Source organism: Prosopis cineraria, unplaced genomic scaffold (genome assembly GCF_029017545.1).
Source record: "Prosopis cineraria cultivar Desert tree isolate PC_DT_omini unplaced genomic scaffold, ASM2901754v1 PC2, whole genome shotgun sequence".
Lineage (NCBI taxonomy): Eukaryota > Viridiplantae > Streptophyta > Magnoliopsida > Fabales > Fabaceae > Prosopis > Prosopis cineraria.
Window position 1 is genome coordinate 47,945,950 of NW_026555333.1, and position 14,039 is coordinate 47,959,988.

Below are 14,039 nucleotides of genomic sequence, written 5' to 3' on the forward strand. Positions count from 1 at the left end.
GTATTTTAAATTCATAAGCATATAAGTAAATCCGAATCTATAAATTTTTAAATGCCTAAACAAGAGACAATTTTTAATTTATTATAAAAATAAAATTGATTTCTTCTTTTCGAAAAAAAAAATGATTATCTCATTTCTGCATCAGAATATTTGCTTCTTGTGTGTTAGTACTGAAGATCATACAACGCATTTTCCAAGATTAAAATAAGCTCAAAATATGTTCTTAAATTACTAAACTATTTAATTTTAGCCTCGAAATATAATGTTGACACGGTTACTAGCATCTCACCAGTTCATTAGTTTCAACCACTAATCTCTTGGACTAGAGCCAGTTCGACATAAACAATCCAAGGATCAAATTAAGGGCAGTTTATTTTAGCTTATTTTATGAAAAAATTACTTAATTTTTTTAAAAAATTGTTTTGTAAATTTTTATTATATTTGTTTAAACTTTTAAAAATAATCATAATCTGAAAAAGAATTTCTGAGTAGCTCCTTAAAATAATCTAATGCGATGGATAAAAGAGGTTATTTTAAAAATGCATGATACGCAAAAATATTAACAAGGTAAAAATAATTTATTTTTATAAAATAAAATTTAAGGAAGATATTATAAAATTTAAAAGCAACTAATTAATAATCATTTCTTATTATTCTAATCAAATATAAACAATGTTTGTTTTTTATAAAATATTTACAAAATAAATCTAAGCTACATAAAAATCACTTATTTTTTAATCTTAAACAAACGATTTTAAATTAAACAACATTACTTTTCTGCCTAAATCATGCTACTGATTCAAATTGATATGCTATTTGGAATTCCCTTTCCAGTAACCCCAGGACCAGAAAATGGCTTCATTAGCTCATAAGGCACAATCCCAGCTCCATTTCTATTCTTCAACTTCTCATCGCCATTCCTGGCGTCTATAATCTCCTCAATCTCCTTCAGCCTCCCATTAAACCTCCCAAAGGCTGCCTCTATGGTTGGATCCTCAGCCCATGAAGGCTCTATCTTCTGCCCTATATACTCTTCATCTGGGGAATGATCAGATAGCAGATACAGAATAGCCATCACTACAGTGGCCTGAATCTGTGAAGGGAAGCTCTCCAAAAGGAATTGCGCAGGATCCTTAAGAAATCTCTCCCACTCTTCCTTTGAAGTGTCCTCTGTAGGCATCTTGTTTCTGGCAATGGAGGGTCTGTTAGGGAAGTAGCCCCCATAAGCATATTGAGCAAAGTTCACAGAAGCATGATGAGCTGAGGCTAGCCAGGCTACGGTGGTGAGGATCTGAATTAGGTCCTGCGGGGTTTGGAGATTTGGCCACCATGGCTCATTCTTCTTGTCTCCATGGCCCACCATTCTGATCTCAGTCCACCATGCTTGAAGCTCCTCGTCTGACTCTATGAGGCTTGGGTTTGGATAGTAGTGAGTGACATAGTCCGTGAACCACTGCTTGAGGGCATCCCATATGAGAAGGCCGTCGTTGGCAAAAGGGTAGTCTTCTATTGTTAGCTTCAGGCCATGGGGCGCATTAGGATCTTCCTCTGCCATTCCTCTGTAACAAGAAGAACATCAGTTTCAGTATCGGTATCATTTGGGGAGAAAAATGATTTTAAAATAAGATGCTTTGAAGAAAATAAAAGATGATAGAACTCACGTGGACATGTCATATTAAAATAAAACTATGTTTGAGCTTGGACATGTGCCACTAAGATACAATCTAATGAAGCCAAAAAGCAAAGACTAAGATTCTATAATCTTCATTTTGGCATGGAAGTTTTTAAGTTTTTAGGACTTCATGCTCAAACTTCTAAACAATAAGACCAAAAATAAAATCATGTGAAATTAAAGAAACCAACAAACAATTTATCCAGAAATTTCTTTAAGACTGTATCTCTAGATGGAAAGTGATGAGCATATTTGTACCTGTCAATAAGATCATTGGGAAGTGCCTGTAAATCGAACCTCCAAAGTTGGTCATACGCTACAGAGCTGAACTCCATAGAATATTTTCCAGTTGAGAAAGAGATCTCAATGATGCCACTGGCACTGATGAGTACTTGACGAGCAAGAGCATTGATCTGCAATGTATATCTCAAATGAGGATGCAACAATCTGTAAATAGGATGCATCGCACTGAGCTGTCTGTTTGTTGCAATCACAAATGGTTCTACAGCACAGTGACTTCTTAGCCTGCAAATGTTGACATACATATTTTAGTCTTAGTCTTAATTCAGACGTAATTCTAAACTTCTATTGAGCCCTATCAAATGAAAGCTCATGTTTCAACTATAAATCACAGAAATGCTTATACTTTACAACCATGACATCATTTGCTGACCAACAGACCCCATGGTATCGTTATAAAAAACGAATTAAAAGTGTTACCTAGTAGTATTATTTTGTTGTGTCTACAATAAAATTTAAAAAAAGAAATCAAACATTTCAAAGCGGTAAAAAACTATTTAATGAACTGATTGACATTCGGTGGTCTCAGAGAGATGAATAAGAGGTTATACTCATAAATAAACTAATCATTTGGTTCATTTCTCGAAATTGGTAAAAACATAAATAGTCTTTCAGAACAACATAAATCCTCAAAGCAATATCCCTCTGTCACTTCACAAAAGGACTACCGGCCAAGAAATTTATTATTTTCAAGAACTGATTCTTGCTTTCATTATCATTCAACATGGACTTAGCAATGATTCAATACGTGTTATATCTGATATTTCATGTTTGATCAGTTAATGTGAGCATATCAGTGCCTGTGTTTCTAAGTAACTCAGTGCATGAAAGATGGATAAAAGATAAAAGCGTAAAGATACAAACCAATGGCTGATAAGTTCATGGACACCAGAATCATGGGCAAGCACATGAGCTTTGGCAAGTCTCCATAGCCAAAGATTGGTGGAACCACCAGAAGGCGTGAAGACTTGCCTCCACAGCGGCTTCCCATCCATTGGTGGTCTAGTTAGCTCAATAGCCAGTGGCTTCAGTGTGCCTTGTGCGGTCAAGAAGAACACTGTCCTTGATCCATACAATGTTCTTCCCTCGAGTTGCCTCACTTTGCTCACATATGGAAGCAGTAAATCATGGTAATCTATGATGAACAACTTCTTCTCTCCAATGGCCTGCATTGCGCATGTATTCATCAAACAACCTTAGGACCAGTGTTTTACAGACATGGCTGCAGGTTATAAGGGCAGTGAAAAACAATGTTCTATATTTTCAACTGAGATCAAAACGCTTGGATAATATGTGTTTAGTTAAAATTATAACATGTTAAACAAATCAAATTATTTGTAACGTTGGTTAACAACTTTGTTCGGTTAATTTAATAGTGTACCTTTTCAACAGTGGTGTAGCCGCTTATCTGCTGCTCAATTACATCTCTGGTGATTGCTGATTCGGGCGAACCATAGATACTGGGGTTTAACTTACTAGTCAGTGGCCATTCCTGAATGATAAATAATAAAATAGTCCCAGAAGACATAAAATTATTGAAAATATATAACTAATATGATGAAGAAATTAAACCGTAATATATCCACATCAATTCATACCTTAACCATTTTTATGCTACAGGGGTTGACACCTGCCAAAGTCTCTCTGGCAAATTCCTCATCAGAAAACCAAAAGAATCTATCCCCTACAGTTCCAAATTTCACAAACATGTCAAGTAAAGAGAGTTACAGAACAAGATTATTCATAACTCTTTTCTGTTGGCTTAAACTTATGATTTTAAATTATACTTACTGTTGAAAGTATCAGGGGCCTCGAAGCGCAATGCTTGCTGGCTATCTGAAACAGCTTTAATGAGGTTGGGGATGCACCCGTTGCCACCGTTCTTGAGAGGAGGTACCTTAAAGCCGTCTTTGAAAAGCATATCTATTTCCAAGAATGTCAAAAATCCAAGGTCTTGATCCGTCAGCACCACATCTAAGGATTGTATCAGTGCACTCACCACTGCACATATTGTGGTTGTGGTGAACTGAGTCTGCTTGGTCTCAGAGAATGCTTCGTCGCGAGGAACATACACACTTGAACTTCTTGTCTCCGAAGATGGGTCTGCAATATCACAACACAGTTCCACAGTAAATTAAGTATAAATATGATGTGACCTACGCAGATAACAACTAGGAACACAAAACATATGCTAAAAATTGAGCAAGAAATGAAAAGAGAGAAGAGACGTACCTGTAGAAGAAGGTTTGCGACCAGTACGACAGCGTCTAGGGTAGGGATGCAGGGAGCCACCAAGAATGGGTCTGGCAAGGTCGATGTTGGAATCAGGGTTGCCCAGGTCGTTATAGACATCGTAGTCATATATTCTGTCGGAACTCTTTCTCTCTCCGTCGCCACTGCCCCTTACTGCCACCAGCTCCTCCTCTCTCAGCCTTTTCAGGCTACTTGGTGTTTCTGATGGCAGATACGACTGCGTACATTCCCATGCAAATCCCACTTTTAATTTCTCTACTCTCACATTAATTAATTCACAACGTGATATCAACAAGTTCAGCTTTTAGTCGTATATTCATGGCGTGCTGGTGATGTCGAGGAAATAAAATTGCTGGAGGCGTGGTTTAACGAATACTACCTCCAATCCAAAATATAAAATATTTTTAATTATAATTTAAATATTAATCAAATTATATCCTTATTTTTATTAAAAATATTATAAGTTTTTTTTATCTTTTTTTAATTGTCAATGATAAATTATATGAAAGAGATATTATTTTTTAATAAAGTACTATAACATAAAAAAGTGTGATCCTCCTTATAAATCAATAAAGTTTTAGTTATTATAAAGAGTGAGAAAAATATAATAAATACTAATCAAGTTACACAGAAAATTAAGTTAATAAAAATAATAGTAAAATAAAAAAATTCAAAACCTACTAACTATTAAGTGTTTTATATTTTGAAGCAAAATGAGTTGAAAAAAATATTTTATAAGTTGAACCAGAAGGAGTAATATGTAATGTAACTTTATAATTTCATATCATTTTCTCATCTTTAAGTTGAGAATTTTATTATTTACCAAAAATTTATTATGTTTTTCTTGTGAAGAACAAGCAAATATATTATATTATATTATACTAAAATTAAAACTTGTAAATTTAGTTTTCAAAAACACCATTCTAATTTATAGGTATTGTTAATAATATCTTATAAGTAATTTTAATTTCGTGCTATATATCTATTTAGTATTCAAGCGAATTTTAATTTTTTTGATGCTTTAAGCCCATCTTGATAACTTTTGTTGTTATTTGTGGGGAGCACAAAGTATATGCAAATTCTTTTTTTCATCATAATTTTTAAAATAAGTAAAATAAGGCTTCTTAAATGATTTTGCTTTCTTGGCCAACCTTCTTAAATGATTTATAGGAAGATCTAACATTCATGTCTTTATAAATATAGTAATGGAATGATTTAACCCTTATGAAGGTGAGATTTATAAATTTATTCCTTTTTTTTAAGTTTGTTTTATTTTATTTTATTTTATTTTTTTTTTAAAAGAAAACTTTACATAAATATACAATTTTCATCGGTAATGGAATTAACAAGTGCCCAGATGACTCTAGTATTAAGCCATCCACAGCCCTGTTTTGTAGGAAAAGAATTGTAGTTTTCTTCAGCAGCAGCATGTTGAGTAAAAGAAACAACAGTAATTTTTTGATTAGGCTTTCCCCCCTCATATCAGTCAAGCATGTGGGAGCCGTACAACAATAAAAACTAAACTCCATTTATTAAGTAGTGTCAGTTTAATTTGCATAAATTATATGTTATTCTGTTTTATCAAGAATCAAATCTTTTGATAAGTTGTATGTTAACCAAATATTTAAGGACGTACACCAGCAAACAATTTTTTTTTTTTAAAAAAACTAATTAATGAGGAGTAATTAGAAAAGAAATTAAACGAACCAGCTTGTTGGAGAAGAAGACTCTGGGGAGAGAAGGCTGGATCCAAGAATCACAGGTGAAGCGCAGAGGGCCTTGAGGGAAGCCGTCGAGAAGAATGTCGCGGAGGAACATCTCGTTGTGGTGGTCATTCCGCACCAGAACAGCCCCCACCTCCCCAGAATGATCTCTGGGGATCTCAAACGACGTGTCGTACAGAAATATCTGATTGTCAGTCTTGCCTCTCCTGCGTGCTTCCCCTTTGATGGTGGTCGTCGTGTCTGGGGCAGGATGCACCAGCTCAATCCAGAGAGACTTGCCAAACAAGTCTTTAAGCTTGGACACTCTGGCCGTCCCTTTAACCTTCCAATGATTCTCCATTGTTTCCTTAATTAAAAGCTCTCTGAATATCTGATGGTCTCATGCACGTACGTACGTACTTGCCAATCCTTGATCTGTCCTCCTCCTTTATATACACTGGAGATTCTTTCTTGGGGGACTTTTCTTCCTGCGCAGTCTCTCTCTCACGAGCTAGGGATAGAGATGTGGTTCATATACTCACAATTCTGATTCATATATATTCCTGCCTACTTGGGGGGCTGACTCATTCAATTGCTTTTAATTTAATGTATCTTCCTGCTTGCTCCCCTTCTTCAATTCAATCAATATAATATGAATATGGTAGCTTCCCCTCCGTTTCCTTGTAGTTGAGAATACATAACATGTACACTTTTGTCTTCATTTCCGTCATCCAACTTCAACTATACATACACTTGCGCTTAGTTATTGTTGACTTTAATTGCATGCTCCGTGCATTGACATCAGGCCGCCCTAATAAGCTAGGGCCGCCGCCTTAAACCTAAACTAATATTCAATTATACTCTATATAATTTATCATTATTTTTTTCCTTAAATATTAATATTAATTCTATATTTTAATTATCAATTAATTACTTATTTATATCCTATATATATAACCTGTAGTCAATATTTTTTTCATTAAGCATTAGCCTCTTAAATAATTTAATATTTGATTTTACAGCTCAAAAAACTAGGAAAATGTTATAAAGATAGAAAAATAATACTCTCCCTGTTCAAAAATATAAATTATTTTTTGAAGAGTTGGATGTTCAAAAATATAAGATATTTTTAGTCTCTTTGAAGTGTAATCATTACTTTTTTTCAAAAATATCCCTATTGATAATGACTTTATATTTATTGTAGGATATTTAATAAAAGTAAATATGAAAAGACATATAAAGTTAGTTTAAAAGTAGGTAACTACTTTATTTAAAAATAAAATTTAATTAAAAATGCTTTACATTTTTTAACAGATTGAATAATACATTAGATCTCTTAGATAATTTCGTTTCAGATTTCAAAACTCTTTCACAAGACCCTTTATATATATATTGGAGGGGAAAATAATAATTCAAAAGATTAACAAACTGTTTGGTTTCTGTTCTTATTTTCTATTTTAAAAAATTGTTTTGTAACACAGTTTTTCAAAACAAAACAAAATAAAAATTCATTTGATTATGTTAATATAAAAACAGTTTTATAATTAAGAAATAGACTAATAGTTATAGTTGTAGGTTATTAATGATAATGGTTTATAATAAAAATAAATTAAGCTAACTTTATTTTCTAATAATCAAATGTAGTGTACTTTAAAATTAAGAAAAATGAAATGAAAATAACTTTAAGACTATTTCATTTTTTAAAAAACAAAAAAGAGAATAGTTTTATAAATAACTAAATTCAAAGTATTTATCCAAACGATTTTTTTTCATTTTTTATTTTAAAAATAGAAGCTAAACAAGTCCTGAATTGATTATTGTTTTAGATCCGTGCAAGCATGGCGAGTCGATAACAAATAAACTTAAGTACACATAAAATACGGAAATGAAATTGATGCTATGTTAAACTTTAAAAAAAAATGCTTTCAGCCATAAAAGTTGGTTCTTATGATTTTTAGTAAATAAGTAATGCGATAAGTATTGTATACAGTACATTTTAATACTTTAAGTTGATGTTGATCCCATAAGTGGTCAAAAAGTCCAAACAAGGTGCAAGCTTTCTTACACGGAAAAGTTTTTTCCTCTGAATAGCAAGGATTCTTAATTATAGTGCTGTTTGTTTTTCTTTTCTCGCCCAATCATTTTCTTTCTTTAATCACTACACATATCCTCAAACGCAGGATTGTCAAAGCACGACGTTTTGTCTAAAAGATTTTGCATTTCCTAAACCTCAAATAATATACTTTTCGTCGCGCGTGAAATTCGCCTTTTGTTTTCGCTTGATCATTAGTCAACAGTCAATGCGATCGATGACTAGGTCATTGAAATGAGTTTTAAACGAAACTGCAGGCTTCTTTTTTTTATTATTTTCCAAAAAAGAAGATTGGTTTCGACTCAATTATGACTACTTCATTATCCAGGGACTTTTATATTTTCGGCTCTCTGTTAATGTTATGGATAAATTAAAATATTAAGGTCTAGCCAGCATATAATATTATTTTTTCAAGTTGATACTTTAATTTCTTAAACTTACATTTTTAATTTAATCTTTTGAATCTAAATTCTTTGAAGCTGAGAATCGTAAATTAAACTTATGTGAATTTGCCTTTAAAAATAAACACACACACACACACACACAGTCTTATTTTTTTAAAACAATAATAGCTAGAATAAGGAAAAATACAAAAAAGAGAAAGAAAACTTTGCTTAAATTTATAGGTTTTAATTCTAGATAATTTAAATCCTAACTTCTCAGAAAAGTATTTTCTTAATTAGGCTGCTAAAAAAACGGATGTTATATAATAATGTTTTCACTGCGATTATAAAAGTAACAGTTGTGGGTTATTATGGCAAGACGATATTTGTAAAAGTAACAATTGTAGGCTGTCATGGCAAGACAATATTTAATTTATTATAAAAAAATAGATTTATTCTTTAAAAAAAAACTTGATGGTACTCCCTCCGTTTAAAAATATAAACCATTTTTAACATCCCTTAATAAAGTAGTTATTTACTTTTAAATTAACCCTATATTTTTATATTTATTCCTATCAAACACCTTATAATAAATATAAAGTTATTCATCAATAGGAGCACTTTTGAAAAAAAAAAGATAATAATTACACCTCAAAAGATTAAAAATGTCTTACTTTTTTTAACATACAACTCCTCAAAAGATATCTTATATTTTTTAACGAATGGAGTATTATTTTACCTTTCATTCCAAATTAATTAATGTTATTTATTTGGCGTTGAAGGATATAATAACTTATTCACAATTTTTGTAAAAAGGCTATTTTATATTAATTACATAAATATTGAATAGGTGTTATATCATGCATTGTGTGATGAATATAAGAATATATTTTGGTGGATATTAGAAGATTCCACAGCAAATTCTAATGAAAAGTGTCCTCACTTAGGGAGAATATTTGGATTGAGAAAGAAGTAAAATAGAAGTAAAATATAAAATAAAAAGTGGATGAAATGGTCGAGGTCCAATTGAAAAAAGTATATGTTCCCTTCAGATCAGAATATAAATTATCCATGTAGAGATACAATAATAATATTGGAAACAGACGTACTCTCCCTAAATCAAAATATAAGATGTTGGTAATTAATTTATAATTTTTAAAAAATATTAGTTAAAACTTTAATTTCTTAAAAAAATTATATCTTTTTAATGATACCTTCACTAAATATTTTATCTAAGAGTCTTGATAATAGTAATTAAAATTTTAATACATTATTTTTTCAAAAAGAGTAATAAATACAATAGGGGTATAATTAAAAAAATAATTATAAAAGTTACCCAATGTTAGAGTTAAGAATAAGGTTCGAGCTTAGAGACCTTACTTAAATAAAGGTTTGAACTTGAAAAATAGAAAGATTTTTAGGGTAACCAGGCCTCTAAGCCTGGCCCTAAGAAGCCCTAAATTTAAAAGAAATGCCCAGGCATGGACGATTCTCCAAACTCGGTTCTATTTTTTTTCTTTCAATCTTTTAACAAATGGGAAAAAAAACCTAAGTATATTCAATCATTTTCAGTTCTCTAGCTCTCTTTATCTCTCTACTCAACTTTTCCCTCTCACTTTCTCATTTCCTTTAGTTGTCTTGCTTCTCTCTCTCACTACTATGCTTGCCCTCTGGCTCTCTTCGTCTCTCCATTTGCCTCTCCATCTCATCTTTTGACTCACTATCTCTCAACTCAGTGTTTTCCTCTCGGCATTATATTGCTTTGTTTTTTTAGCTTTCTCACTCTCAAGTAATTCCTCTTCTTGCATAAATGATTTTTTAAGTTATAAATGTTCGAGATTTCAATTTGATACTCACTTTTAAGATTTTAATTTGATTTAAAAATTTTGATTCCTCATCTTATTCTATGAGAATTATATCAATATACCTTATATATTTTGTTTATGAAACTTTGTTGTGAATTCTGATTACAACAACTAACATGTATTTAGACTTTAAAATCTTTTATTTATTTTCTAGATGATGTAAGATCTTGATTTAATTTATGTTGAATTTTATAGTTAAATTATAATATTAAATATTATGATGTTGAATTAAATCATTCTTTAGAAGAACAAAATTGAATTATAATATTATTTTTTTTAAACCGGGCTTTTGGCCTGACTTTGAGTCCTTTCAGTAAGAGCTAGATCTTAAGATTTGTTTAAAATTTAGAAAATTTTGTTTTCGTTTTTCCACTTCTACCAAATGTCCTATATTTTAAATTAAGTAAATTTTTTAAAAATAAATACCTTATATCATGATCAGGAGAGAATATATCAAACTATCAAAGGATGTCCGTGTCCTACCCAAGGAGGCTGAATCAAAATTGGGAGCTCAGTTGCCAAACGTTTCCAGGAAAGCATGCTGAACGTGGCATTATTTAAAGCTGATATCAAAGACATTGTGATGACAATGGCCGAGCGGATGCGCCTGTGCACAGTACCATGCTGTTCTTAATCTAAACAATTTAAATTTAATAATTTGGATGATTTAGCTTTAAATTTAAAGTTTTTATTTTATATTTATTAAAGTAAAAATTTTATAAAAATTGTAGAAATTTTTAATAAATATATTTTATAACCAATCTAAACACTCCAAATTTAATTTGAATTGTTCAAACTTAATATTAAATGTTTTTATCATTGTTATAAATTAAATATCTAGATTTACTTTTGGGCAATTCAAATTGAAAATTTTTAACTTATAATTTTATTAAAAAATGACATTTAAAAAATTAATTATCTTTATTTTTAATATTATATTTATTAAAATGATTTTTTTAGAAAAATTAATATAAATTTGTACTGATAGCGGACATATTTATTAAATTTTTTATCCTGATGAGTGATCAGTGCCGAAGCCAGACGCGCATGCATGTGGCATTCAGCATTCTCCTTACAAGTGATGGCAAGTTCTGTTGGATGGATAAGGATTATAACTTGTCCAAGCCAAAATTGTTGAATATAATGATTTATAAAATTATATTTAATTTAAGTTTTGATGATGATAGACAAAAAAAAATTAAATGTATACTTATGTCTAATTGTTTTCTCGCATATATATAGTAAATAACTATAACTGTGGAACAAGTGTTTTAAAGTGTTTTTACTTATATTATTTCATATTATATTATTTGAAAAAATAATTTATGTGTATAAAATTTATTTTATATTATTACACTTTTCCTTATCTTAAACTAACTTTATATCCAAAGATATTCAAAATATTATCATTTATATATTGGATATAAAGATTTTCCTATACATAGTACCATAATTTTCATTCCTATACTTATACGCATATTGATATTTGGACTAATTATTTTGTTAATGATATATCATTTAATGGTAGTCAAAGTGAAGATGAGGGTGAATATGAAGAGAAAGAAACTAAGTCATCATTTACATGCTACACTTATGATTGAATAACATAAAGAATAAGAGAAGGTTGATCCAATAAGAGCTTAAGAAGGTTGAATCATGAATGTATTTTGGAAGCCTTGGACTTGATAGGTGTAATATTATTAAGCTAGAAATATTTATATTAAACTCATTGATTTAGATACACAATATTGGCTTAAGAGAAAGAGTGAGATATATTTTTCTGCAATCATGTTTTTCATCTTTGATCATATATACCTCATGAAGTTTGCAATGTTTTGATTACAAACACTATAGAGTTTTCAAAGTTGTTCTATTTACTTAAAAAGGAGTTAAGTTGAAAAAGTTATGAACACTTAAAATTTAAGCTTTGAAATAAGAATTGTACAGAAAATTATATTTGACCTTTAGCCATATTTTTAGTCATATCTCTCACTACATAAATCATTTTAATGTAAAACATATCTCATTTGAAAATAGACTCCAACATTTTTTTAATAATATTTTATTTATTTATAATGGAGTTCTATTGAAAGAGATATAAATTTTAAAAGTTGAGTGTTGAGATATTGATTCTACACAATATTCAAAGTTGACCTCCAATAACTCTTCATATCTCAAAATTTATATTGAACTTAAGTGTAAAATTTTTTTTATTGAAAACTAGACTTTAACAGCTTTTTAACAATATATAATTTGTTAGATTTGGAGTTATACTGAATAAGTTATAGCCTCATGAAATTCTGTACAGTGAAGCCCTCCAACACACACATGAATGAAAATGGTACATACGCTTGAAAAATCAGCCAGAAGCATTGTTTCCACTTAAAATGCTTTAGTGTGCAATTTATGCGCAAATCACTTACTATCCAAGCTTGAAATGCCATTCAAAACCTTATTTTTCATTGAATAGCCTATGTGATCCAATTCAAACTTGAAAGCACATAGCGTCCACACATAAATTGTCAAATATATGAAGTTTGGAGCTTCTACCAACAATTTCAAGCTTGAAAGACAAGAGCATTCAAGTATGATTTGTCATCCTGAATGGATTAGAGTTTCTTCTAGTCATTTGAAACTTGTGAGCAAGAGCATTCAAGCTTGATTTGTCACTTAGGCATACTAAATGGCATCTCAAGCTTGAGTCAAAAATGATCCACGATTGATTTGTCACTTAGGTATATTGTATGAAGTTTGAGTTAGAAATGATTCACACTTAATTTGTCACCTTTGTATGATGTTTCAAACTTGAATAAAAAATGATTCCTATTTGATTTGTCACTTCAATATACTTTCATGATGTTTCAAGCTTGAGTCAAAAATGATTCACGCTTAATTTATCACTTGTGCATGTGAAATGTTCATTTCATGGGTGATGAGTTTTGTTTCATGTTTGAAATGTCACCAATGGCTATAATCACTATATAATGGCTATAAACAATCATATTATGTCTCTAACTCCTATTTCATTCCATTAGTTATAAATATAACACTTCAAATTCATCTTAATAGCAGGTTGAGCTTAGAAATCATCAAGCTATAAAATTCATACTCGTATTACTCTTATTTTATGAAAATCATTATTCTTAAGCTAATATCATTTATATCTTCATCTTTTGAGTATTACAATTTCATTGTACTTATCATTGCTCTTATAAAAAGTTTTAACTGAGTAATTTATATACTCAAAATCCTTGTAAAGATGAGGGAAATATTTCTCGTATAATTAAGAGATGTTGTTCTATTAAGAAAAAGAGCTCACTAGTGAAGTTAATTGTTATAAAGGTTTACAAGTATTCAAACTAAACTTATGATTATACTGTGATAGCAAATACACACTTAAACTTGTGTTATAGTGGAAAAATTTAAAGTAGTTGCTTGGAAAATGGATGTAGGTTCAAGTGGTGGAACTAAACCAGGATAAATCATAGTTTGCATTATTTCTTCTCTTAACTCTTTATATTTCTAGTAACCTTAATTTATACTATATTTTAGTGTACAAAATTAAATTTGATATTTCTAATACTCATACTTAAACTTTCACTTAGAAATTAATTTTACACATATTGAGTTTGTGCAAATTACTTTAACATTCTTATAATCAAAGTTTAGAACTTAAATTTATTCAAACTTTTTCTTACATATAGTGTTGTTGAAAAATTTTTGAAAGAATCTTCATAAACACTCAATTCATTCCTTTTTTGGGTGTGTTGT

The 14,039-nt window shown here is 30.2% G+C and overlaps 1 protein-coding gene across 1 annotated transcript; it reads right to left on the minus strand.

Moving 5' to 3' along the window:
* Window positions 1–618: 618 nt before the first annotated feature.
* On the minus strand, window positions 619–6,448 carry LOC129303958 (linoleate 13S-lipoxygenase 2-1, chloroplastic-like). Its single transcript, XM_054943554.1, has 8 exons — window positions 5,933–6,448; window positions 4,205–4,442; window positions 3,764–4,075; window positions 3,571–3,656; window positions 3,354–3,464; window positions 2,837–3,138; window positions 1,931–2,197; window positions 619–1,559 (listed from the first exon to the last, which is right to left on the minus strand). Exons 1-8 carry the CDS (start codon window positions 6,287–6,289, stop codon window positions 800–802), a joined length of 2,433 nt encoding a protein of 810 aa, XP_054799529.1. The 5' UTR covers window positions 6,290–6,448; the 3' UTR covers window positions 619–799.
* Between the last annotated feature and the right edge of the window lie 7,591 nt (window positions 6,449–14,039).

Excerpts from the sequence above, each read along its gene's own strand:
- LOC129303958 (XM_054943554.1), bottom strand. The coding sequence starts at position 6,289 with ATGGAGAATCATTGGAAGGTTAAAGGGACGGCCAGAGTGTCCAAGCTT. Across the intron at positions 4,443-5,932 it reads TCTTCTTCTCCAACAAGCTG|TCGTATCTGCCATCAGAAAC; the intron begins GTTCGTTTAATT and ends GAATGTACGCAG. Across the intron at positions 3,657-3,763 it reads GGCCCCTGATACTTTCAACA|GGGATAGATTCTTTTGGTTT; the intron begins GTAAGTATAATT and ends TTGGAACTGTAG.